This window comes from Pungitius pungitius, chromosome 15, assembly GCF_949316345.1.
Source record: "Pungitius pungitius chromosome 15, fPunPun2.1, whole genome shotgun sequence".
NCBI lineage: Eukaryota > Metazoa > Chordata > Actinopteri > Perciformes > Gasterosteidae > Pungitius > Pungitius pungitius.
The window spans coordinates 11,891,353-11,919,350 of record NC_084914.1 but is presented as its reverse complement, the minus strand read 5'-3'; the positions used below and the strand labels follow the sequence as shown (position 1 = coordinate 11,919,350).

The 27,998-nt window shown below is 41.1% G+C and overlaps 1 protein-coding gene across 2 annotated transcripts; it reads right to left on the bottom strand.

The window, feature by feature from the left end:
- Window positions 1-4: 4 nt before the first annotated feature.
- On the bottom strand, window positions 5-27,904 carry tnn (tenascin N). 2 transcript variants are annotated; one of them, XM_037459329.2, is made up of 19 exons: window positions 27,732-27,904; window positions 27,351-27,371; window positions 22,236-22,427; window positions 21,772-21,975; window positions 20,870-21,244; window positions 16,854-16,987; window positions 16,622-16,751; window positions 15,407-15,589; window positions 14,513-14,602; window positions 9,701-9,964; window positions 8,553-8,813; window positions 8,001-8,264; window positions 5,191-5,321; window positions 4,687-4,825; window positions 4,370-4,521; window positions 3,944-4,040; window positions 3,678-3,842; window positions 3,034-3,197; window positions 5-1,600 (listed from the first exon to the last, which is right to left on the bottom strand). In XM_037459329.2, the coding sequence occupies exons 3-19, from the start codon at window positions 22,423-22,425 to the stop codon at window positions 1,451-1,453; spliced, it is 3,093 nt and encodes a 1,030-aa protein (XP_037315226.2). In that variant the 5' UTR covers window positions 22,426-22,427; window positions 27,351-27,371; window positions 27,732-27,904; the 3' UTR covers window positions 5-1,450. The 2 variants fall into 2 exon arrangements, with proteins under 2 accessions (XP_037315226.2, XP_037315227.2); XM_037459330.2 differs by lacking the exon at window positions 27,351-27,371.
- Window positions 27,905-27,998: the final 94 nt, after the last annotated feature.

Sequence of the window (27,998 nt, the reverse complement as noted above, 5' to 3'; positions counted from 1 at the left end):
ACAATGTTGAAAACTCATTCAACATCGTATCTTTTTTTTTTGCCACTATCAAGATCAAAACAGCACTTAGCATGTCTGTAGATTACTAGTGTTATATCAAGATGGATGATTACAGTGATACACTAGTGCAGCAATACAGTAGCAGTTTATTTAAACCCCGTCACATGGTAGCAGTTCAACTTCTAAATTCAAGAAATTATTCTTACTTCTATTTGCTCAATCTGTATCCCTTAGGGCTATAAAAAATTACAATATAGTGAAATGTATTAGGAGACTTAATCCAAAAATGTTACATTTATGAAAATATAAGCCTCCTCCAATGGGAGCCAATATAGAATATATATGTAGCCAATATATTATAATGTAACAAAACCTTTATTTATTTACTCTTTGCGTGAATGTGTGGTACAAATATAAATGGGGAGCTATAATGTAACTATGTAATTAGTTAAACCAAATACATTCATGTATATATATTATATATATATATTTTATATTCCTTAGTTTCCTGACTTTGAAAAACCTGATCAAGGATTTGTTGGAATAAAAACCTATGAGCCATGAAGGTTTATGAAGACGTTTTGGTGAATGCAAAATGAAAGCGGGGCGGAGGTTCTGGCAGTTCAACGGAAATGTTGAATGATGTGCTCCATCCTTGTCTCATAAAACAACACTTTTTAATAAATGTATAAAATTGTTATGACGTCATGAAGCCAAAGTCAACGCACTATTAATAACATTTGTCATCTTTCCAAATTGAAAAAGAGGGTTTGTTCATTAAGCCCCTGAGGATGGTGCAAACACACTTGATCCTTGTTGGCGCTTGACGTGGCCACATCACATTGATTGATTTCCGTTGTCAATACCTTATGAATGTAAAGCAGGAGCAATATGGTCATTCAGACAGACATCCATTATTATTCTCTGGCTCGTCCCACACAAACTAATGTGATGTGTTAGCGACAACTGAATGTGACACAGCCAGCCAGCTTCATAGTCAATAAACTCAGGGCTGTAGCAAACTGATTCTTCAGACTTGACCTGAAAATAAAGGAACACATATAACACACAATATAAAACAACCTAGGCTCTGCCCCGAGGTTTGAAAAGAAAGTTAAATGAAAATGGAGTAAGGGAGGAAAACTTTCATTTCATGCACACACATCTAACTGAATCTACTGATTCATAATGAATGTTACTATTGGAATCAGTGAAACAGAAGTATTTAAGAATAAGTACTGCATTATAATGCAATATACTGTATGAGACTAAACCTCACTTCAAAATAACAGCATTTTTCTATTTGCCGCATCCCCACAACCACAAGGAAACCGATAATAAAGTGTACATATTGTCCAGGATTTGAGGAACACGAAGGCAGGTCGACTGGTGGGATGGCAGGTTAACGGGAGGGGTGACGACCGGTGTGGCTGAAGTGGGAGGTGCTCTCTCATTTCTTTTGGAGATTTGTGGTCCTGCTCTTCTTTCTGGCCGCCAACGATCGGCTCCTCCTGCTGGACGAGGCTCCCACAGGTCGGATCTTCATCTCGGTGAAGTCGAGGGACACAAGGTGGCCCTTCCACGGTTTCCAATTCACTCCCTGACGGCCGAAAAGCAGATTGAGCGAGAGAGAGGGAGAGAGAGAGAGAGAGGGAAACGCAAAGTATATGGTTGCAGGGGGATGTTGGAGTGATGAGAGGGAAGGAAGAGGGGAAATGGGACAAGAAAGGGATGCGAGACAGAGTTAAAGAAAAAGGCAGGCAGCAATGACAGAATGACAAACCCTAATAAACCCCTGCCTCTGGCTTCATTTCATGTTAGGACAAACTTGTTTTGACTGTTATTGCATTCTGCCGACAAACATTGCAGGGGACATCTGCAGTGGCAATATTATGGATGAAATCCCCTGGCCTTTTCTTCAGTATCAGACTCCCTTAGACATAATAACTGTTGTTGTTACCCTATCAGCCTGGCAAAAACACTTGTGCTTTATAGCTGCTGTGAGAAATGTGTTTTCTTTTCAGTGCTGATGGATTGAGGCCATTTCTGCCTCATCTCGAAAATTCAAAAAAAAAAAAAATCTATGAGTGTGTTGGGGCGGAGTTTTCTTTGATTGCGGACCAGCTCACAGCTTTCTTTTTGCTGGTCTTTTAGCAGCATGTGTTAATAGAACCTTGAATAACATGTTGGTTGGTTGTTTTTGTTGTGCATCACTTATAGAGTAGAAAATTGAGGATGGGAGAAGCAGCTTGGTTTGAAGGGCAGTCTTACAACTGAAATAAAGAGAAGAAATCCAATGACGGCCAAATTAATCCAGAACACTCAATTAAAATGAAATTTTTCCACATTGACATTTTCAGCGGCGATGCGTGGAGAGAGAGAGAGAGATCAGTTATGAGATGTACTCATTCACTGACAAAAGTCCACAGAATTGCTTGACTTAATGAAGCAGTTTCAAATATAGCAAATTGGAGAATGATACCATTCGCTGGCAAGGATGGAGCGAAGGCAAGAGGTTTGACAGTGGAAAGCCTAATCTTCATAAGTCTGTCTCACAGAACACTGCCAGTTCCTCTTTAAGCCCTGGAGTGCGCGTGCAGAGTTACTTACTCATGACTTTCTTAGGAGTTCTCAATACTATTTCATCAGGAGGAATCTTGTTTAAAGGCCGGTGTTTTGATGCCCTGTGAGTGTGCGTCTTCTTTTAACTATGTTGAATCTACCGTCTGCGCAACAAATTCACTCTTGGTTATTAATAAAGAAACTTGAACATTCACCCTTGATGTAAAACCAGACCCTTTTTGTTAGGAGTATTATTGCTAATTTCATTCACTTAAAGTTAATTTTGTCCATACAAATACCTGCGAGTACTGGGAAAACCACTTTACCAGCAATCCTTTTTGTATCATTAGGTTTATGATCATTTTCAATACTCTTTTTAAACCCACGTTGGAAGATCCACATCAACAATATGGCAGGATATCAGTCGAGGACCATTTGCTCCGGACGGAGGACTGAATGACTCTCACTCACCACACTGTGCCTGGTGTCCCCCCACTTCCCGTTGATGTTGGTGAGATGACAGTTCTTGTACCACCAGGCGCCGTGGTGGTTCAGGGCACAGTTACTCATTGTGATGTCGTTATCTTTATCAACAGTAGTCCAGGCCTGGTCTTGGTGGTAGGTCATCGCGTCACCTGGGATCACCAACAATGATCAACACGAAACTCTAGAGAACATGTATGTACCTCATTCCTCTGTCGACAACACAGTCTCAGATTTTGCCGCTCACTCTTTTTTTCTTCCAAGCGCTCACTGATGGAAGCAATTTTAAAAAAAAGCCCAAAATAGAGTGACACGGTGTACGTTGTTTCAGAACACTGTGTAATGTTTGTACCCAACGTCCCGCTTGCTGTGCATCTGTCTTCAAAGCCCACTAAAACCTGGCTTCTTCTTCCCTTTAAATCTCCAGCAAAAACTCCACCTACTGCTTTTGTATTAGCTTTTTCAGAACTCCACACGCTAATAGATGATGTCCTTACTCCCTCATTTCCATAATATTCCCGCTATTCTTCTCTATAACTCCTTGTGTTTGAGGATAAGGGACAGAGAGTATATACATTTGTACAGTATGCTGTTTATTGTGGTACCGGTAGTTCTAGGAGGGAAGGACTCACCTGCTGTTCCACTGTACGTGCCGATGGTGATTTTGAAATTCTGCTTGACCGGGGCAATCTTAAAGTTGTCGTACACAGCATAGGCTCTCTCAGCACCCAGGCCCAGGTCAAACCTCAGCTCGTACTGAGTAGGAGTGTTGGTGAGCTTATATATCTTATCCAGACCTGAGGGAGCAGCCAGACACAGAATGTGAAAGCACGAAGAAATAGTGCATTGCTGTCCATGTGTGTGCGTATTTCAAAGTCAGCAGAGGATCAGTGCTCACCGATCCAGAACTCATCTGTCATGTTGCCAAACCCTGCTATGTACTGTCTCCAGCGCTTCATAAAGTCCAGTTTGCCAGAATTGCGCCGTTGGAGCACCTAAAGCAGCAAGCACAGCATGTTTAGTGGTTACAACAGAATTTCAGTGGCAACAACTGTCAACTACTGTCATTAACTGGGTTAACTGGTCTAGCCAGGGGTCTCAGATTTAAAAATAACGGTCATAGTCAAACAAGACCCTATACGACTAATTTCAGAGGCTGTGTGAGTCAGAGGAATGCTCCTTTAGTATTTACTGCTATAAATTCATCCTGCATAACAGAATTGACTGTAAACACAATCATATTATAAAAATAGACAATACTAATAATCTCAAAGGCCCGAGTCCATAGATAAGATATGTTTTCAGTTTCCTCCGTGATTCATACCAGCCAGCCGCCTCCATCAGTCTCCATGTCACAATACGCTTCAATAGGTTTGGAGTCGTCATTGTTAATGTAGACGGTGTAAATACCACTCTTCTTTTTGCCATTCTTCATGATCTGAGTGCAGTCCATGGGGAAAGGGTACATGATGCCAACTGGGGAAGAGGCGTAAGTGCATTATTGATATTTATTTGATACTCATGATGTGATGTTACAGCGCAGAATAAGTTGACACGCAAAACTGACATCATCCAATCATGAAAAAGAAAGGTATCAGACGGAGGAATCTGTAGTCACTCAGTTCACAGTAGTGCACAGACCTGTTCTGAAGGTGGTCTCCACCACCTTGCTCCTCTTGTTTCCCTTGTAGGCAACGATGCTAGCAACGTATCTCTTTAATAACTCCAGACCCGATACAGCGTAACTGCTCTCGTGAGCACCAAGCTGCTTTTTAACCGTCTGCAAAATGAAATAATAGTTATTACAATATGTCTTACAGAGAAAGTAGTGATGACATGGCGACGAGTTTCAATTAGAGCCAGGCATTGTGTGGGCTCCTAAATCCTCCCACTGTTACCTCATCCATCAGCCTAGAAGTAGATTCATTTTTATTTTGACCACCAGGAGTCAGCATTTAACAGAGCTTAAGCTAAACGTGCACCTTGGCGTTTCATTAATTTCAAGCAGTAAAAAAAATGTTTTTCAAATGACATTTCTATGCTTGAAGAAACAAAGACAGGTTGGAAATTTGTCATTTATAATTATGAGACAAAGACCTTAAATGTCGCACACGTCAATAGATTTTGGTTTGGGTGTTCAAGTACCTCCATGTTGCCATCCTCATCTCTGTAGGTAAGAACGTAGCCCTCGATGTCCGCAAGAGGAGGAACCCATGTCAAAAAAGCAGACTCAAGCGTCACATCTGTTGCCTTCAAGTCCTTTGGAGCATCAATACCTGTGGAGTGTAAATCAGAAGAGATGACGGCACAGGAACATCTTTACAACTCAGGTCTGGATTGGGCAAGCAGAGGATTGTTTTAACGTTTCTTCAATACAACTAGAGAAAATGATACATTTTTAATGAAAATAGTCTCTTAAATGAAACCGATGTTTAAAAAAAAGTTGTAATCATTTTCCGAATAATGTCTTGCTTATAAAAATCAAAAGTTTATTGCATACTCAACAGTGAGTCTTTTTCCCCAAAACACACTCAGCATTGCAGTGCAGTTTCAATCCATGCTAATTGCCTTTCTCTACCTCCAAGATAATTGGAACATTAACCTTTCTAACGCTTTGCTTTTCAGCCTCTCTCCACTTGAAGCAACACACCAGAGCTGACTAACAGCCACCTGCAAAGTTACGATTTACATGTGCAGATGAGCTGGCGGTAACTCATCTGCTTTGCTTTGGAGCTTTGAACAGAAAGGCACATTGAAATCATTTATCTGACACAAAGAGGCCTGTTGTAACAGTGGGACCTTTGACCTCCCACGGATCACGAATCAGAGGAAGCGCATGTCACCGTGACGTACAAAATCTGCTCAAGCAATCATCAGGTCAAAACACGTATTTATTATCTAGCACAAAGATTCATCGCATTCTCACTTTTACTAATACGGAAAAAATGTTTTTCCAGTAATTAATTGTAATGCAGGAAAATTCATGACTTTTGTAGTATCAACAGTGGAAACAGGAATGCTGAAAAAGCCTGTGAAACTCACTACTGTCCATTTGGGTTTGTTTTAACAGACCCATTAATGGTGCTCGTTACTTGGTCCACTAAAGTCCAAAATGTAATAACACAGGGATTTATATGTCCCAGATGACATTGTCCGACACAATGGCTTTCCTATCTGAACCCAGCAGCTCGTTGGTCCGTAGCCAAAGACGGTTTCTGATGAGCTACGACAAGACAAGAAGTTTATAATCCAAAACACCTTTTCTGCCTAATTGAAAAAGATCCAGCTTTCACTTTGAGCTCCCAGGTGATTTTACAGATCATCTGGCTCACACAAAGAAACCCACTTTTTAACCCGTTCACCAGGTGCTGCCGCTGCTATTTTTATCCCACACAAAGTCACCGGACATTCCCACTGGCCGGTCTGTGGGATGCATTTCCTTCATTTAGAGATTTTGACTTGGACAGTTGAATAAATCATAGGTCACAAGGTCTAATAATTAAAGGATTTGATTGTGCATGTTAATCAAAAGCACTATCTTTATCAAATAAAAAAATAAAAAAATGTCAAGGTCACTGGGTTTGAAGGTTACTACAATACTTGGTAGATTACTAAAGTTAAATTAGTTTTAATCAGTATAAAAAGGCAGAAGTTACTGGTTTATTATAATTACAGCCTGACTGCACTTTTGTCATTCGTACAAAATTAAATATATATATCTATATATATAGATATATATATTATAAAGTACCTAAAAATACAGAACAGAGATTTCTTATCAACTCTTGAGGAATGAAACCACAGTAGTTAATTTCCTCTTAATCTAAAATTATACACTTTTCCCTCACCTTTACATATCTCCTGTTGCTGCGTCTGTATTAACTAATATTAAGAAAGGTATCACTATAGTGGTGCTTCTGTGCACTCAATCCAGAATTGATTTAAGAGATAGTTTAAAATGACAAATTGCCATTTCAAGAGTAGATTACCCTATAATATCATAGTGTATTAAACTGTCTCAACCTCTGTTGAGATCTTCCTGTTGTTTTTTCAGATGCAGTATTTGTTTAGATCTTCCTAATACCTTGGTCTCAACTCGCTGCCCAAATGCAGACATGCAGTAAGCTTGTAGTAGACATGGTGGGATCCCAGAGGTCTCTCTGTGCTTGAGCTCTCATCAGAACGGTAGCTGAGCTCATGCCCATTGAAGAGAACTTCATCTGGAAGGCCATGACAGCCTCCGTTAAGCGATGAACCGAGTCGGGGGCAGTACCTGTTTGGCAGATGTTGTGGACTGAGCACAGTGGGAGTACTGAGAGAGAGAGGAAGAGCATGTTGTTAAATCTATCCTGCTTTTCCCTGGAGGAGGGAACCTGGTGAACCTGCATCCCCCAGGGAGGAGAGCTGCAACTGTAGTGAAGAGACAGATGAGCTAACTTCTTCCATGCATCCTTCATCCGTGGTCAACAACGTTGGGTTGTCCAGCACATTTACCTAAAATGATCATATAATTGGATAAAAGAGGGCAAGATGAGGTTTTGCCAACCATGGGAGCTATATGTCTGCATGACAGAGGGAAGAGTCTCTTCCAGAGCAGCAGTGACTTGTTTTGGACTCTTGGAAAGAATTTGCCCTGAGCGCCTTCTTATGCTCCATGCATGAGTGGCTGAGGGGGGACGGCAGGGTTGATGCAGGGCAAGCCCGAGGGATTGCACCTCTGAGCTCGAGTGTTATTGGGCAAAATGGATGTCTGGGCTGCTTCGCCCGACGTGACAAGCATAAGAAGTTTGCCAGTCTACCATTAGTTTGGTGACGCTTTTTCTTTTACAATAAACTCAACTGTAAAGGTATGATGTATTTAACATAAACATGGCCCCTGAAAATAAGATGTGAGGTGAGGATTTCAATTCAGGGCTGGCTAAAACGTTTTGAGTTTAGCAGAAAATGGAAGATACCTGTCTGCGCCTGTGTTGAGATCTTCTTGCTGGCTTTGTTTCCTTTGACGGCCCAGATGTGGACAGTGTAGAAAGCCCCAGGCCTCAAACTGGTCAGAGTGTGAGAGGTTTTTTCAGGCCCCACTGGTATCTCCCCACTATTCCCCTCTGAGGAGCTGTAGGTCAGGATGTAGCCATCTATCTCAGCATGGGCTGGATCCCATGACACACTGAAGCTGGACTCTGTTTCATCTCGGGCCGAGAGGTTTGTGGGAGCATCCAGATCTGGAGGAAATGGTTCGTTGAAGATATTATGACACTTGTGATGCAAACCGCAGACCAAACAACAATCTGTCATCTTATCTCATATGGTCATGAGCTTTGTATGTGCATTTATTTCTGATATTGAGCAATAGACTTTGTCATAAAAACACAATGGTTGATGCTGCATCTAAAAAACAGATGTTGGGTAAGTCATTGAGGAAGGTTTGTTTTTTTATCACACATTTTAGCATAAGCTTGTAGCAAATTGAAGGCTTAGGATTTGAAAAAGAAAGTGTTATGATTTGAAACCTGTCTCCGCTTGGGTTGAGCTCTTCCTGCTGGCTCTGCTCCCCTTGATGGCCCAAATGTAGACAGTGTAGAGGACACCAGGCCTCAGGCCACTCAGCATGTAGGAAGTAGTGTCAGACCCAACTTTGATTTCCTCACTTGAGCCCTCAGAAGAGCTGTAGGCTAAGACGTAGCTATCGATTTCTGCCAGGATGTGATCCCAGGACACCCTGAAGCTGGAATCTGTTTCTTCATGGGCCATGATCTTAGGAGCGTCCATCTCTGTGTGGGGAGTCATGGTTAGTAAAGACTACTAAAGGACATCACTACACCCGGGTAACCCAAGTCTGTACTATGTGGTTCCCTCTCAGACATCTTTGGTCTCTGTGTACGAGGGTTTACACGTCAAATTTGGACCAATGCGTTTTGGACCTTTAATCAAAACTGGTCCCTTTGTCATCAAGACAATAAAAATAATAAAAAAAGCTGCAGCAATTATGTTGCATGATTCAATGTCACCGCTTTGGCTACAGGACATGGTTGTCTTTTGCATATTGCTCTTATTGTTTGTAAGGGAAAGCAGACTTTTCATTGCATAATAATAATAATATTAAACCCCCCTCCATATTGCCCATGTCATCGTTAAATTAGGTCCTTTGTGCAAAGATCCTCAGATAGTAAAGTGAGTTTTCAAGCCACTACGCACATTTGCCTCCCCTGAGTGATGTATGAGTGAGTTTTTTGGAGCTAACGGGTTTGTTAAAACTTTTAGGCCTCTAAGCAATTCGGATATACGCCAGTTTGTTGTCATAAGCCTTTTTCTTCAGAGACATACAGGCAAGTAGACAGCAACAGCTGCTAACCTTCAAAACAGCAAAGAGGAAGAGACAGGATAACACTGGGGAAACAACATTTTTGGCTTTGTTGAAGAGGCGATATTGGCTCTTCTCAAACTCTAAGATACCCCCTCCAGTGTAAACTAAAGGGCCTTTAAATAAGGTGCCCAGCCTAATCATTTTAAAAATTCTATGTTTCTCACACCAGCCCCCCTTTAAATAATAGGGGGCTGGTGTAACACATGTAAAGTGTCTTCTGTGATGCTCTACCACAAAGGGTGTAGAAAACCCACAAAGAAAAGAACATGAACCAGCGTTCCCTTGAAAGTTTACCTGTGTGAGCTGTGGTTGAACTCTTTCTGCTGACGCTGTTGCCTTTGAAGGCCCAGACGTTTACAAAGTGGAGAACTCCAGGCTTCAAGCCAACCAGCCTGTACGAGGTGCTGTCCCGTCCCACGGGGATCTCGGCGCTGGAGCCCTCAGGGGTGGTGTAGCTCAACATGTAGCCATCGATTTCTGCCTGGACACGATCCCATGAAACCGTTGCGGTGTCCTCTGTCACTTTCTTGGTGATCAGGTTGGTGGGAGCGTCAATGTCTGAAGAGGAAGAGAAGGAATAAGAGACAAGCTGACAAATGCTAAATAAGGACTTCTCGTCCTTCACTGATCCTTTCAGTCTTTTCACATTTGGTGTAAAAGATCTGGGGTTATCCTCCCTATCATTTGGAAATTGGAAATGGACAGTCTCCCCAGTTAAAGTAATTTTGTGGATAACATCATTTGACTTCCTCTTTTGCTTCTGTCACAGCAACACGCCGCTAGAAGGCTCTGTTACTATGGAGCAATGATGCTGTTATTTTTCTTTTTTCTTGCGGCTCTTGGGCAGCGGCTCAGTGGAGGTCAGCCGAGTGTCAGCGCGCAGTCTGCATCATGAAAGCGGATTGATGCATCCAAGAGACGAAAGGAACCATGCGGCAGTCTACTTCCTTACCACCCCTTTGTCTGTCTGCTCCTCTTGTGACTCGTCTGTCCTTGTAGCTGCACTGCGTGACAGTCTGTCATGAGCTAAACCGCAGGCGGACGTTATTTTAGCTCAATTTGATCAGGTTTGAGTTTCGTCTAAGGCCTGACAGTGAAAGGTCAATAGGAATTCCAAGTGCCTCAAGTGAGCGCTACTAAGGCAGCCCAGTAAGCATGTATCACTACACGTGTACACTTATTGTAAGTCGCTTTGGATAAAAGCGTCAGCTAAATGACATGTAATGTAATGTACATTGACACAGCATCTAAATACTACAATGAAGACTATGAAGTGACTGGCAGGGTGTTTACCCACACTGTGTTATAACTCACAATATAGTTGTTTTAAACCAGGACTATGTAAGTAAGTATGGACCATCAAACAGACAGCATCCACCATAACAGTACTATCCATCCGTTGCAATATCTTGGCTTTTTTTAGATAAAAAGTATTTAGGAAAACAGTTTTCTGCTGCCATTAATTGTAATAATAACAGATTATTTTACTATAGTATTAATCTTAAAAATCCCTGCTTCCAACAAGAAGTTTCTTTTTAACCCAAAGTGATGCTGGCTACAGATATTTTCTTCATTATTAAAAGTAAATAAAGTAATGGCTTTCAAAATCTCCCAAACAGCCCAAATGAACAATGAAAGTAAAAGCATCTGACTGCTTCAAAGTACGATCTGCTATTGATTTTCTGCTTAAATTGGGTTTGTAACCATCTGAATAAAGCTTCTATTGAACTATGCCTCATTGCCCCTCACATCAAAGGTTACCTTCTCTCCATGTTTCGTTGCCCCCTGCAGTTCCCCCCCCCTACTTTTCATAGGCTTCATAGCTGCTGTCTGGAATGCCTGATATATTCGATGTGTTATTACATCTTTTTTTTTCCGAGCGCGACTACTTTCTGAAGGCTCCCTTGGATTTGCTCTGAAATTACAGTGTGTGATGGATCGAGTTTCTCCAGACGTTCTACCCCACTGGCTGCATAGCGGCGGCGGCGGCTACCGGGCTCCAGCACCCGAGCTTCAGCTTCGGTCGTTTGCAAAACAACTTCTCCATTACGGCAGCGAGGACATCGGCCACAAGGCGAGGAGTAACGGCGCGGCCTTCATCATTTAGTGCTTCGCCGTTCAGGGGGTACCCGCGATGCGCGAGGGTGGAGCCGAGGGGGGAAATAGGTGCCGCTGAGGGACGGGCCGTTTAGATACTAGAGAGAATCAGGTGTGACGCTTGTATTGTTGTTTGAGTCTTCTGGTTACCAAAGTCTTTATGAGATTATCCAACCATCTATTTGTACCTGAAGAAGCTCCTAATTCGATGGATTAGAAAATACTGTTTTGCAGTTCTCCTAAATCAATTCAGGCATGCAGGTTTCAGTTTTAGACCTGCAGTTATTTGTTTTACATCATCAGAAAGGAAAAACTAGCATTTGAAGATATAGAGCTGTGTTAGTATGTTACCATGACAATGAGACATTACCACTCACATCCATTTCTAATATATTTAATTCAAATTTAAATTGTATTGACACTCGAGCCCTTTATACAATTAAAATTTCTCATCAGAGTAAATAATATTTATAATAATAATAATACGGGTAGATGAAATCCAGCGTTCTGATTGGTTGAGAGTGAGTCAGGGGGTGTGCATTATTGAAGCAATAAGGTGCGAGAGGCTGAACTTCCAATCTTCCAATACTGTCACATTTCGAGGGTGTAGTGCGCGGAGAGCCGGCAATCCTCGAACAGTTTTAGTTTTTTTTTTTTTTATTTTTTTTATTATTATTATTATTGAAGATAAAGTGCTGCCTCTCGTAACTTATTGCTTTTATAATAAGATTACCAGCAAAATTATACAAAATAGTTGTAGCGACCAAACGTTGTGTATTTCAGTAGTAGGGAACAAATTGTCCCTGTACGTGCATGTTAGCAGCAAATTCTTGATGTGACACTTTATAACTGGCACTAAATCACAAGGCAAGTTAGACATTATTATGATTTTCCAGACCTTCAAATGAGGAAATTCTATCTTACTGGACGTTGTTGAATAATTGAACACCTCTGAGCTAGCCAGAGGGAAAAAGCAAGAGAAAAATCGACGTCATATTTCGAATGACCCAATTATATTTACTAGTAAGCCCATCTTAGGGGTCCAGTGATTCAGGGTAAACCCTGCACATCATTAACACAAATAGAAAACAGTATCTCTCCTGTACCCAAGCCTTTCTACAGACACACATGAACATGTCAATGGTGCTGACTCCAACCAAACTGTTATAATGTACAAGAGTTTGAGTTCTCAAATGCATCTTTGTATAATGTCCATTCTCCCTTATCCCCTGTCTCCTACTGTACAGAGCTGATGGAGAGGTGTGAGCAGAGAGGGTACTCCCACTGGGACCCATGAGGAGCTCTAGTGTGACCACATGAAGACTAAACATTCCTCTCCTCCACCAAAGCCCTGTCCATCTGCCTTTGGTTAAACAGGCCTTGGTGGTGACTTTATTGAATCTGAATCAGGCGTTTTGTTTTAATGCCTTGTAATCTTTTGGCGGGTCAGTGGATGGGAAACGTCTGCTCCACAGGGACAGATCCATTTGACTCTGGTGTATTTCTAAATGTTAGCTGTCATTTAATCCTTTCATACTGGAACTGGTCGTACAGCCCATACAGACCCCCAAAGAATGTCCGACCCACACAAACTATATGATCCTATTGTCTATTCTTATTATTTCTGCTGATTCCCCCCATCTAATTTCTAGCCTTAACCATAACACTGGTGATCTTATTCTTTATTGCTGTTGATCTCTTAATATTGTCCTTGTCCTCTCATTCCATTTTACCTAAGGAAAACAGCGTGTTTGGATGGTCTCTGTTGCGCCATGCTTTATGACATCATGAAACCAGCACATCCTCCCTGGCGGGCAGAGCTGGGTCTCTTCATGTAACACCTAAAATGAAGGATTATCGCTGGTGGAGTGGAGACAAGCCACTTTCTGTCTGTGAATGTGGAAACGTGCTAATCTACACCACACACACACGCTTGCAATTACTGCACAAGTAGGTGGCACACTCGCACACAGATAGATTAGCAGCGACAGAGACCTTGCTTTGAGTGGCTGCAGAGGATGATATTAAGTCTTTAAAAATACTGTACCTGGCTAACACTGATGACTGAAAACTATTATACTGGCTGCCTCAGGACCTAAAAAATGAAAAGCTATCAACCTGGAGACGGCTTTTGAACTGTAAGCTCAAACGGTGGATGACAGCGAGGGGGCAAGGGAAAAAAGGAAGGGAAATGAAAGGCAAAAAAGTAAAAAATAACAATGGCCAAATGAGCAGAATAATGGGAGAAATTGGTGAGCTGTCATGCCATTGTCGACCATTCCTCAGTAACTTGAATAATAACTCCAAAGCGCAGCTGTTGGAAGGAAAACAGTTTAAATAATTCCTCCTCCTGTTCTTAAACTAAATGTTAGACCAAATGCATCAAACTCAATGCCACGCTGCTATAATACAACAATACTAGGTGGCCTCGGGAAATCATCCCCTTCTCACCTCCAACATCAGGGAGCAGCCTACCGTCGTAACATCGTTCATACCATGTTTTCCTCTTAGTGAACAGGCCCAACACAGATATTACCACCTGTCCAGATGAATAGGCTGTACATTTCAGCCTTACGGCACCAAACCACAGCCGTGCTCCTTGCTGTCCGTGTTCACTGTGCTATTATCCTCCAGCATGAAGGAGGTAATAACAGGTCGTAGCGTTATCGCATGTCACAATTGTGCATCATGTGTTTTTCCTGGTAGGTTCTGCCCATAGGTGAAATACTGGTGGACAGGTGGTTGAGGAGCGCTAACAACTGTGGTTGCTGCATCCCATTCAAAACTAAGTGGAATATGGACGTTTCTTCAGTGCGTTCAACTCTCGCAATTTTTCATTCAATTTCATCCAATTCAGACATTGTCGGCATAAATTCAAGTCTCTACAATTTCCATCCAGTGAGAAATTTGCTGAAAATTGGTCCCATCTTGTGCTTACTTATGTCACGGTGTGAGTAACACATTGAGTTAAATGGGTGCTTATGTTGATGCTTGTGTGTTGACACTGACCTGTGGCGGCAGTGACAGAAGACGGTTTTCCCTCATTGGTCCCTTTCATGGCCTGCACTGTTATCTGGTACTCTGTTCCTGGAAAAAGACCTGCACAAAGACATGTTTTGATCTTGAATATATTTCTGTTCCACTATTCCATGTTTTCTTGTCCCACTTAATAATAGATGCTTTCATCTTTTCCGATTTAGCTATCTGAGCGGGAAATTCACTTTTCGGTTGACCTGATCGTAACTCGTGAGGCTATAACGATGAATTCTAAGGGCTTGCAAGTGAAAACAGCAGGGAGCCACGGCTCTATACTCTGATATATGTTATAATGATATACAACCTACATTTGGTGTATGTAATAACAAATACTAGAGTAAAAAGAAAAAAATAACAGTAAAAATCTTAACAAAAGGGCAAAATATTAGTTTATGAGTATAAATGAGTATATTAAAAGACAGATTTTCATCTTGAGAGGTAAATAAGTAAGAAATTAGGGGCAAATGCATGGCCTCCATTTATTTTGAGGCAAGCTCTGGTTAACGTCCAATAGTAAAGTTAGATTGTTGTAGGTGTTTTGTACATAATAATAATCTGCAATAATAGGCTCACTAATCAGATGATTTATGGATGGAAAAATAATTAATCATTTATATAATCTTAAGTACATTTTCATCTAAAATGTTTTCAAATACAGATTTTTTTTCTTCTTTTTTTTTACATCATATTAAACTGAACACTGTTAAGTTTTGGTCGGACAAAACAGGACATTCACAAGACAAAACCTTTGGATGGTTATTTTCTGAGATCATAAAAAACAACGATGAATGGAACAAATGATGTAATGTTAATCTGATATGAAAAGAATCAATAGTTAGCAGCACTACTGCCCATGATGCCACTCACCAACAATAGTGTGTTTGGTGCGCGCCTCTTGGTTCCTCAGCACGTTCTGCTCCTCCTCCTGTCCGGAGGGATCGGTGTGCGTGAGCCTGAAATGATCCACTTCAGCTGACGGGTTCTTCCAGTCCAAGTGGATAGAGACTTCTGTCTGGCCAAGAACTCTGATGCCATTAATGGCGGAAACTTCTGGAAGGTACACAAGTATTGGACAGGGAGATGGAAATGGGAGTACAGACGTGACACTTGAAAGCCTTAATTAAAGCTCCTTTAATCACAAGCACACGCGCTGCTCTGCTCTCATGTCCTTGAGCCAGATCCCTTTCACCATGAAGTGTGACCTTCCTCAGAGGGAGGGGGGAGTAAACTTCATGTTGAATTTATCTTTTCACTATAAGGAAAACAGTATCAAGCATTACATAATGCCGTATACTGTGGATGACATCTTCACTTCAATCACATTCATTTCAAACAAATACCAGAACAGAACCATATCTACATATGAGAAAAGTACCAAACCCATGAAACAAAACAAATAAGCTATTGGTTTTGATCAAAAAACTCCAAAACTCTTGTTTGAAGTTTGAAAAACCATGTGACCAGTCTGCCTCGTGCTGCATGCTCCTAACACATCCACAAGCCAGATGATGGCGTGTTTTATCTTGCCCTTATGGGAATACCAGGCTCTGGGATTTGTGCATCGAGTAACCAGACTAACCACACACTCAATCTCTCCCACTTTCTGTCCGTCTGTTTAGCAACGTCTCTCTTCACATCTGTCCCTACCACATCTGTGAGCACATCCGTGTCCATTGAACACATCTGTTCAGCCATTTCCTTGTAATTACTTTTAAATTTAATGGTGAAAAAAACAGCACTTAATGAAACACTAAGTAATGACAGGCTTCGACTTGTTCACCGTTTTTTAGCATTTACAAAAATACGACATTTCCGCTAGATTTGAAGTCCCTGCAAGTACCTTTTGCTGTGAAAATTGACTCTTCCCTTGAATCTAGACTCTAAACGTTCAACATCTTCTTCTTCCAAACATTTAAGCTCTTGACTTTTGAGGGTTTTCATGCCTTACTTACATTTTCCCTTAAATGAGAGCGCTCAATCCATACAAAATCCAAAATCAACCAGGCAAAATCCACCAGCCATACCTGGCTTTCTACATCAGTCAGATATTTTTCTGTCCTGCTACCAGCGGTTTGTTCTCACCTGTGGTTGCTTCAATCTTGTCTGCTTCACTTTGGATTTCTTTGATGACAGCATACACTTGGACAATATAGGTGGCTCCTGGAGTCAATCCTGTGATGAGGTGGGAGTTCTCTGTGTTGGACACCCGAACCTACAATGCAGTGGTTTTGGACAAATAAACATGGTTCTATATGACTTCATTTATTCGGCATGCCTATAAATATTTAAAAGAATAAATTTAAAAAAAACATACAGACTGCTGGGTACTGTCATCATTTTTGGGATGGTGTCTCAGAACGTAATACTCTGCCCCGGGAACTGTTTCCCAGTTAACCAGGAGAGAGACATCGGTCACCTGCACCAAGCGCAGACCCTGAGGACTGTGGACTGACAGAAAAAGGTTGTAACATTTTAATAAATCCCTAAAATCACCTTTAGGGAGATCAGATCACATCATTTTATCTAAGGAGCCCAAAGAAACTAGAAATCTCACGGTAAAACCATTGCAGTGCGATTCTCTTAGCCACACATCATCTGTCCTTGACAGTGGAGATAAAAAAAAATGAGCCTATATATACATGAGTGGCACGGAATAAAACTGCACAACGGTGGATGAACAGCAGGCGATATCCAAAACAATACTTGGTTCATTACCCAGGGAGCCGATTGACATCTATCATCCAGGGGCTTAAATGGCGAGTAGCCACATAAAACAAAGACTGTCTCCTCTTCTCCCGGCTCTTATTACCAATACTGTTACTAACGCATGATAGATATTTTCTTCCTACCTCCCACTTTCCCTTCCTCTCTGATTTTTACCCTGACATGGCGCCACTGTTGATGTTGGACTCCCTTTAGCAGCACCTACACACAAAGCTGCAGATCTGTTTCTAGCTGTGCTCGGCCTCTGGGGAGCAAACTCGGCGTGAAGAAACCTGGGGTTTGACTCTGAAGACTGTAGTTCAGGACCTGAAATCGTTGGTGCTTCTTTTGGTCGGCATGCAAAGCAAACTGTAAAGATCCCTGGTTTATGCTCTCGGTTAAATGTATAGGAAAAAACACAATGGACACATTCAGCAAGATGTTTCCATGTATAGATTCATTTTTGAAACTGCACTCTGCTGCCCATGAGACGAGCAGTATGAAAAGCTCAATTCTGTGCCGTTCATCAGCAGCTGAAACTTTAAGATATCCCCAGAAATAACTGTCACAACATAAACTCTTGGAATTAAACTTGCCATGCCTGACTGCTGCTGCTCACCTTTCTCCTTCCCTCGTCTTAAATTGCAATAGAATGCAATTTAGTCTTTTGTGCCTTATAGAGTAATAGCAGTTTGGGTAGAAGTGCATTCAGCAGGAAAGGCATGATTGTTCTTGGAGGATAAACAGCCTGATGGGTGTTCTTATATTCCTGTGGAATTACAGTATGTGACCTGATGACAAAGGTTATGGGGTTACTCCACTGAAAAGGCAAGGCCCCATCAGCTGCTCTGTCTGAAATAACTGTCAGAAAGATGCTTTGAATTCCTAAGAAGGTGACTTTGGCTATCATTGGCTATCACTTGATAATTGAAGTGACGATTTATCACAAATAGCTAAGACTGAAAACTTTCAGAAAAAGCTCTCAATTTTGTAATTTGTAAATCTTTTAAAGGTCAACAACATGAACATGAACTAAAGCATTACAGAACTTTATTAATGTTAGTCACTTAGAAATGTGAACAGGGAAAGCTGATGGATGGATTCAATATTTGATTTTAAAGGATTCATTTTTAATTCTATATTTGCAGCATAGAGCGTGGCTGCTGTCTGGTTGGGACAACCTTGTACACCTGTTTGGATTCACTGGGTTTAATGCATCGGCTGATGAGACTCTTAAACATTGACATCATTTAAGAAAAGAGGTTTAGTAAGTACTAAATGGGTCATATGAATAACGGGTAAATTGTATTTGGCTGCTTTGGTTTTGGGGTCCTGGTATTTTGCCTGCTGACTCACTGTCACAGCTGGAACACCTGAATAGAACGGAGGCGTCGTAAATGTTATTAGTACGGCTTGAAAATACCTACAGTGACAGGTTGCAGTGTCTGCAGTAAAAAGAGGTCTATTTCTGCTCAGTTGATAAGACAGAAGTGCTGCAGCAGGAATGGAAAATAATGATAGCAGACGAGCTGGTGGGAGCATGAATTAATTGCTGCAAGTTTTAAGAATTCATTCTGGCAGTTTTTACTAAATGATGTAGGACGAAGATTTATATTACGACAAACATGGCTTCAACAGTTATATTTTTAATGGGTCCAGAGGTCCTTGTAGCCTGCGGGTTTTCTATGAGATTCACAGCTTAATATAACAGCAAAGTTGTCTCAAAGAGTTAAATAAGAAAAACAGATTAAAAGTAAAGAGTTCATTAAGAGGTCATAAAGAGTTGTTATGCTGCACCTCAAATATATAACTCACACATTAGTGGATCAGGGTGGAATATAGTTAATCACTTTTTCATCTGAATAGAAACTTAGGACATGTTGCCTGTAGCTTGTATAACAAAAAGCTGTATGAACCAGACCGCAATGCGGATTAAGTCCACTTTAAGGCCTGAATATACATTACATAAAAGTCCACTATGGAATCAATTCCTTTAAATTAAAGTAGTTACTAAAGTGATCGTGATCAACTTCAACTTCAGTTTAAGCTTAAGCAAATGTAGAGTCCTAAAGTTAAGGAAGCTAACGTGGATTAACTGTGTTACACCATTCATTTTAATTTAACCATGATTTGTTGCAGCCTATATACTGTATATCGCCGTGAAGGTTTTGGGATTGATATTAATATATATATATATATATATATATATATATATATTATAATATTTATATTGCTTGGCCATAAATTGGACAAATTGTGACGCAGCCAGGAAGCTTGCCAGCATGACTTTCAGTTAGAATGATATGCTGCTAATTCTTTACCAAATAATTAACCCTTGTTGAATTAAATTACATGCAACCCCAATTTGTAAAATGGAAGTAAAAGCCACGCAACAGAGAAAATGTAAGCTAAAGTATGTATGTTGTAAATTACTGTTGTTGCAGCGTGGAACCAGCGGAAAGAATCAAGCTCTGAGTTACTTCAGATAACAATTCTGAATAACAAATGCTGACTCCGAAGCAAGGAAAATCATTTCCAAATGTGTTCCCCATGCAGACATCCTAGAGGAAGTTTAATACTTTGGTCTCGTCAACATCAAAAGAGAAAGTAGTATTCTCAAAAGATATGAAGGTATCTTTACCTGCTTAGCGATGCTATCTGATAGGACCGATTACTCTCGGCACAGATTCCTGTATAAAGACGAAGATTCATCTGCAGTAGGGAACCGGTAACATCCGGCACTGGCTTGCATTTTGTTTGGAGCCAACAAAGAAAAGAGGAAAATTCTGGCTGCCTTGAACCACAACAAGACGCAAGGTTCCCTAGCACAAGATGGAGTACATGGAACCGTAGTACTCCAGCGGCATCCCATCATGGCGGCGTATGGGAGCGCCTGATACGCTCAGTAAATGAGGGTCTTCAATTCTCTTCTCTATCCACAGTCACTTGATGATGAGGGGTCGCAAACTGTCCTCTGTGAGGTTGAAGCTATTCTTGTTAGCAGACTTATTACTAATGTGTCTGATGACTCGGAGGCTCTCACACCTCATCACATCCGTCTGGTAAAGGTCAAACCACTTTCGACACCTGGACTTTTTTGAACAAAGATATTCCTAGATGAAAAGGAGATGGAGGCAGGTACAATATGTTGCTGACCTCATTTTGAAAGCGGTGGATCTCTGAATATTTATCTGTGTTGCATTATAGACAGATATGATCCACAGTGAGAAGTGACCGCTCTCCGAGAGATATCGTCATGGTTGCAACTGTGCAGCTCCCAGATTTTCCTGGATGATGTTTTGGAGGCCCAAACAAATACTAAAGGCCATGTGCAAACTTCTCTTCTCCAGACCAAACACATCGTGATGGACAGGCCGGTCCCAGAGGCCTGTTTGCTGCTCGAGGATTAGGACTAGAACTCAAACTTGACCAAATCATCAAGGATCATCAGGGTGGAGGTATTGGGTGGTGTGTAAGTGTCAAGTGATGTTTTGATGTAAGTTTTAACTTCGGCCAAGCAGCTGTACACCCTACTCCAACGGGCGTCAATAACCACCGACTTCAAGAGCTACTATACAAAACGTACCCTGTGACCTTTATGTGACGTCACGTGATTTAATAGCTCACCCAATGAACAGTCAACGCCGTACAAGCCCTCTTCGCAGATGCACTGTCCGTCCACACACCGGCCGTTACCAGCGCAGTCGTTGGGACACCTTTGGACGCTGCAAGCCTCGCCGGAGAAGTGCGGGAAACACACGCATCTGCCGTCCACGCAGTGTCCCTTGTCATTGCAGTTGTCTGGGCACGTGAGCTGGCTGCAGTCCTCTCCCGCGAAGCCCTGCTGGCAAACGCACTTCCCATTGACACATCGGCCGTTGTCGTTGCACTCATCAGGGCAGGACGAGACAGAACAATCCGGGCCTTCCCACCCCGGGTTACAGAGGCAGCTGCAGGCGTCGGGTTGGTAGGTGCCATGGCCACTGCAGCTTGTGTCCACGCCTTGAAGGAGAGCAGGGTGAACGAGGGTTGTTGTTTGGTTGGTGGGTCAATTATTGTACAGAAGCCATTGAATCACTCATTTAGTCATTTTTCAGACTGTAAAATAAGTTGGTTTAAAAGTAGTGGTACATTACCTAAAGCGCTGCATCCTTCTTAACTACAATTTTCATGAGATTCAGGCATTTACATACATACACAAATATCGTACAAGTCTAAGTACTAATTATTTTCTGATTAATATTCATAGCTTCATGATATGTGGATCTATAATTGTAGATTGAGCTACATTAATACATACAGTAGTTAAAAGTAACTCTACCCCATTCAACATTAAATTGATGTAAACATGAATGCATCAATTTAGCAATATGAAACATTCTACATAATACTTTTGTTGTTAAGTATATTTTCTTAAAATGAAGTAGGGCATTTTACTGGTATTGTGTTTTTGTTTTACTAAACTGGTACTTCTTCCACCACTGCAGATGAATTGTGGGTCAAGTATATTACATTGTACCGCAGTTTACCTGCAGCCCCAGTGCTTCCACAACATCCCTGAGTGCACTGGGTCTTTAGGTAGTTGACTTCCTCCTCCAGCCCGTTGACTCTGTACAACAGCGACTTGAAGCTCTCAGACTCCTCACAGTCACACTTTGGGGTCTGCAGCCTGATGTTGTGTCGGAAGGTGATGCTGTTCTCTCCACTCATCGTGGTATCTGTCTGAATTTGACCTACAATAGAAGATAAATTAAACTTTAGATGCACTGCCATGGCTCATCATGCTCACACATGAGCATACTTAATATTTAGGAGCAAAAAATAAAATATATTGTATGACTAAAATGTATGTACAAATGATAATCTTTTTATCAAAACCAGTTAATTATGTCCACTAGTTGTTCCAATTTGAATGAAATCTGTATACACTACTTATACACTACACATCTCAGTTGCATTCTGTCTTGCTCTAATTCTTATTTTTGTTCATGACCTGTTTCTTCCTGGCTTGGCTCAAGTTTACAACCAGAGCTGCCTGGGATGTCGATTTTATAGACATTGCTGAAGGTGCCTCCCTTCTCTGGGGCCGATGGGTCCGGGTGGTTGGAGGCGGAGCTGAACGGTGACACACTGCAGAGTAGGACCAGTGGGCACAGGGCCCTCCACAGGGGTCTCGTGGTCATTGCTGAAGGACAAGAGAAGTTCAAATAATTGTCACTTAGAGTGAGCCAGCATAAGGAAATACAGTTAAAACTGTCACTGCAACTGCAAGAATAGGGATTTGCTTCTAGCAAAGTATTGTTTCCATGAAATAATAAAAAGGGAAAGTGGTTTGGACAGCAGTTATTTATGCAGAAAACAAAACAAAAGCAACAAAAAAGAGTGACTGATATATGGTACGTTGGTAAATGGCAAAAAATGCTCCCTCCATGAATACATTTCCAAAAATGTAGGATTATTGATTTTATTGGTTGTGTTTCACCTTGCATAATATAAATTCCATCTGTTTTTTGTGCTAGTTTTTACATTTTGTAGGGATTGGATCTTTGGCAGGAACCATGTGTGGCACACCGCTGAAACTGTAGATGTTTGTCGTCATGACTGACTGGACTCGAGTCCCCAGGTTGAAAGAGTGTTACGTTTGTACTTTCCACTCAGCGTAGAGAGCTGATGACTGAAATACTATCTGAACACTGTACAACTTACATTAGAGTCAGTGGGGCACGGTACTGTATATTTAATCTCAGGAAACCTGAACCATTGTATCCATTATGTGTGTGTGTGTGTGTGAGAGTACTGTGCTCTCATTCCACAGTAAGGCAGCAGAAAGTGAGCCGTCATCACTTTGTCAGAGATTGTTTTGTTCAGTCAGGCGTTTCAGAGCTTCAGAAGCCTTTACTGATGATGTCACTGTGTCTAATGACGGTGAAGTCAAGGGGACTTAAAACCTTGTTGCAGGAAGTGGCTTCACCGGTTAAACCAAATTACAAAGGTGGGTCCCGGAGCCAGACAAGTTGAGAACCACTGCTTTAGTAGCTATTTTTTGGACTTTGGTTTGAATTGAAAAAATGTGGGTGTAAAATTGCGGCAGATGAAACTTCAGATCTGACTGTACTGATCCTGTGTGGTCTGCAGAACCACAAACCCACTAATAGAGTGACTGAGGAGAAGGTCTAGTAGTAGAATATTGCAGGCCCTGCTGTGTGATGCTTGACAGCTAGAAAACTGCCTAGAAATATACAGCAGCATGTATATTTTGATTTGTTTGACATCGTGGAGGATAATTCAATGGAATATACAAACACTGCGAAACCCCAGAGTTGTTACAATAGAAAATGTGTAAACAAAGATAGAAACCGGAGAGAGAAACCAGAAGCAGTATTGATTTGTAAGACATTGTGATGAAAGACAAAATAATTTCCACAGTCTTTCTTATTTTGAGCAAAGGATATTTCAGTGCAGAAACAACCCAAGTTAAATAAAGTATTTAAATTTTCTAAAGGTTTAGCAAAATTATTGTGATTTCTTGTTGCAACTTTGAAGATGCGTGATTGACCAATTGAAAACTATTGGGAACTACATTTTTTGCTTGTGGAGCATCAAGGACAGATGGGAAAGTAGACAATCTGCAGAGAGAAAAACAGATCCTAAAATTCCCTCCGGACACCATGTGGTCATTTGTCAGAACATTAAAATGTCGACAAATAGTGCTACAATCTGCCAAGTCCCCCATTGATACCATTATCAGATTAACAGAGAAAATATCTTTCGAGTATATTCAGATTCTTTTTAATAGCAAAAGTGAAAAAGCAACTTTTTTGGACATATTGTTTATTTTAAAATTCAATAACCGTTGGCCGATGAATCCTCACCTTGATGATTTACAACTGGAGTACTAGAGTCTAACTAGAGCAGTTCAAGGATTCAAACGTCTCCAGTCCTTTGGATGCATTTGCCACCATTCTGGCCATTTTCTATCTTGACTCAACACTGCTAACCTTGGTTATTATTGGCTGTCTATTCGATTACTGCTGGTCAAAAGCTTGAGGTTGGAGAACGATGCCTGTGTAAAAAATCACAGCTATGACATCACTGGGTAATTGCTATTTTCAACCTATGTGGTGGCCAAACCGTTATTGGTTCTTTTATCAATGGCCAAGACTCTGGAGGGAAAACTAGAGTTGACAGATAAAATAAATTAAGAGAAGGGAGGGAGACAAATGGAAAGTAATGGAGATACAGATGAAAAGACTGAAAAGAGAGATTAAGTGAGTGAGAGTGAACAGGCGAGAGAGGGAATGATAGAGAGACGGTGTTTGAGTCAGTGACAGTTTACCACATTATAGACAGTAAAGTACAGCCGTGTGGAATGGAGCTGAGCACTGGCACAAAGAGACGCTTAACCAACATGTTTATAGCTCCCTGTCAAGGTTTTTATTTGCGGATTGCCATTTGGGGGCCTTTTTCGTATTTCTCAAGGAGAAGATGGCCCCGTGACCTTCGAAACATGGTCGTGGGCCGCTAATGACAGCTGAGAACGTCCCGGTGCGGAAAGAGAGACAGAGGAGAGATTAATAGAGAGAGGAAATGGGGACTAGAGAAGGAAGTGCAGCAGTCACATATCAGTTACTTCCAGAAACAATGGATTGATGGAGAGATGATTGATCATTGAGTTCCTTTCTTTACACAGACAACATTTCTATTCAAAACGGACCTTTTTTTTCCCTCGGTTTCAAAAACAATTCTGTCCAAACAACCCACGCAAAAATGGCTCCAAATACTCACTGTGCCTAAAAACTAAAACTGAGACAAATCTTAGCATCCATAGTGAGCTTATTCTACTGTCGCAGCAGTAGCATAACTTCTGTAATGTGGTGAGATAATGAGCAAAACTGAGTTAAGATGAAGACTTCTAACGAAACTTAGGCTTTTGCTCAATTATTGTGGAAACAGAAGACAATTACTGCTCATTCTCCAATGAACTAGTAACATACATTAAACAACGCTAAACTTTGGTTTGATATCAGTGTCCAGCAGATTTATGATCCAAAACCATTTGTCACTCCAAGTCCACACACTTAATACTAAAAGCAGGAAAACAGAAGTGCAGTGGACGCTCTCACTCAGCACGTGGGTCCTTCAGATCACATTCCAACCTGACTTTCAAACCATCTCAAGTAAGATTCAACATGTGCACGAACGCAGTTAAAAAAAATCCTTCCTGACAATAACTTCTGTGTCAAAGCTGAGCTTCGTCAACGGGCCTGTAAAAGTTTGACTACCCGTGATGTGCGCTCCCTCTTTTATACCGGAGAAGGAAGTGTGTGTGGGACTCGGTGCACGTGTGTACAATGTGTGTGCAACATGTGCATTTAAAGGGCTCTTGAGAAGCTGTAGCTATAGTTTGGTATATTGCTGGTACAGGCTCTGCTAAGGTCAATGCGCTTAACGTTGAGTTGAGATATCCAGGGAATGGGAATATGGAATAATACAAGTGGAACGGAGACAAAAAGCTACAGAGAAAAAAAAACTTGTACTGGTAAAACAGATTTGGTCAGTCCTTTCAGACATTTGGCCTCTCTAGACAGCCATCAAGCCTCAGTCAAAGGCAAACTGTTTCGCCAGGTTTGTACTCGGGACAAATCGCATTGGACCGAAGCAACAAGCCGGAGAGTTTAAAAAACAGGAGCAGCTACTTCAAGCCTTTTTGTGGATTTGTGGACATTTACCTTCCTTCCTTCCTTCCTTCATTCCTTCCTTCCCAGCAGCTTGGAGACAAAACGGGGAAACTAAAATGAATAAAACGAAGCTGAAAGCAATTATCGTCTGGGAGCACAGCTCATATCTTCACAATTTCGTCTGCCTCCTGCTGCCGTGCAGGCCGCAAGTAGCCATCGATAAGGCCCTCGCTTCATCAGAACCATAGAGGCTTCATTCCCCTCAGCAGGGCTGTCAGAGGAAAACCTAACCAACTGAAAAGAAAGAAAAATAACACAACCTGAGCATTAAAGAAAACCTAGGCCTAAATTCTAGACGGGGAAATAATAAAAAAGTGCACCCTGGGGACATTTTCAATCAGTGAAAGTAAATGAAATAAACGGTGTGAGTTTGAGTTTTCCGTGAAAGCAGAACAGTGACGCTATCTGATCACTCTTTTACACGCCACCCACTCAGAATTATGTCTCACTCTCTTCTTCCTCTTCCTCTCCCTCTATCATTTTGCACGGCTGAGGGCCCACATCTGTAGCTCATTTTGCTCAAGAGCTTCTGTCTACTCCCTGAGCCAGAAGAGTGGCATTAAAGGTAAATCCACTGCATCGACAGCCCCGTTAGAACATCTACCACCCCGGCTCAAAGTCATAATCAATGTTTATGTTATTATCATAGAGAAAGATGTATGGAGGAAGCTTTGTTGAGTGATAACATAATCTATTGTGGAACTGAATACAAAAATCACTCACTTTGGCAAAAATTAAAGGGTGTCAAAGTTGGAAATAAGATGAATGAGAATTTGTGCAATATTGTCAGAACATTTATGGGATTAAATTGTCTTTTAACTGATCTAACTTTCCTAATCAAAATAATAAGTTAAAAAACTACACAATTCTATTCCGCGACAAGTATACGGAGTGAAGTAAACACATGGTGTTTACTTACTGGTTTAATCCATCATGTCTTATAAAATGTTGGATCAGTTGGATGGTTGGTGTTCATTTGTGAAAATAACTAAACCCAGTAATAGATTGACTGCAGTAAAAATAACAATATTTGCTTATTATATAAGCTGAAATATGTTACAGGTACCATAATATAGAAAATGCTTAATTAAAAGAAACTGAAATGCACACTGTAGTACAGTAACAGTTTTGAACAATAGTCAGAAGTTTCTCATTTGTTTTGAGAATTAAATAATATGTATTCAATGTTTCAAATCCATCCCATTTAAATAATCATCACTGATGAAGATTTGTTCTTATTGATTAGGAGCTGGCATCCAAACCCAAACTAACACAGGAGGAGCATCAGTCCAGAGACACTTCCTAAATTGCTGGCGTCAACTTGAACTTTAGATGTGTAACTGACAAAAAAATCAGGGTAAAATTCTTACCTGATATTAGAAAAAAAAGACCTGTAAAAGGAAAAAAAGTGATAAAGAGAGATAACAGTTCAGATTTATTTAATCACAATCAGAGAAAGAGTGCCCAGAGTGCAGAAAACATGCAATTCGTCCCATTAAATGATGTAGAAATAAACCAAAGAAAGAGAAAATAAACAACTTTAATAACATCCGTCTGCAGGCATAATTTTTTCTCTTGATAAATTTGCTTCCAGTATCTTAATCTTTCTCAAGATCTTACTCAGCCATACCGACCAACGAAATACAAAAACTACCTAACATTCAGGTTAATTAAACACGATACTAAAAGCACATATACGGAGGACAGGACAAATGGATTCCCATGCATGAAGCATTGAAATGTTGCCTTACCCTTCAGCGCTTTCTTTAACTTCCTCCTCCTTCACTGTCTTTCTTCCTCTCTTTTCTCCGAAGGACTGAATTGGTACCGAGCCTCTCCCTTTTGCCACCTGTTGACCAGCCAATGATTCAAGGACCTTCTACACTGCCTGTGACTTTTGCTCGCTGCCTCTCTTCATTTTCTAAAATCTCTCCCAAACCCCTGCAGGCCAATGGGCAGTTAGTTTGGGAGTGTCTCCTCCTGAAGTGATTGCATGAAAGGGGAGAGGGAGTGGAGGA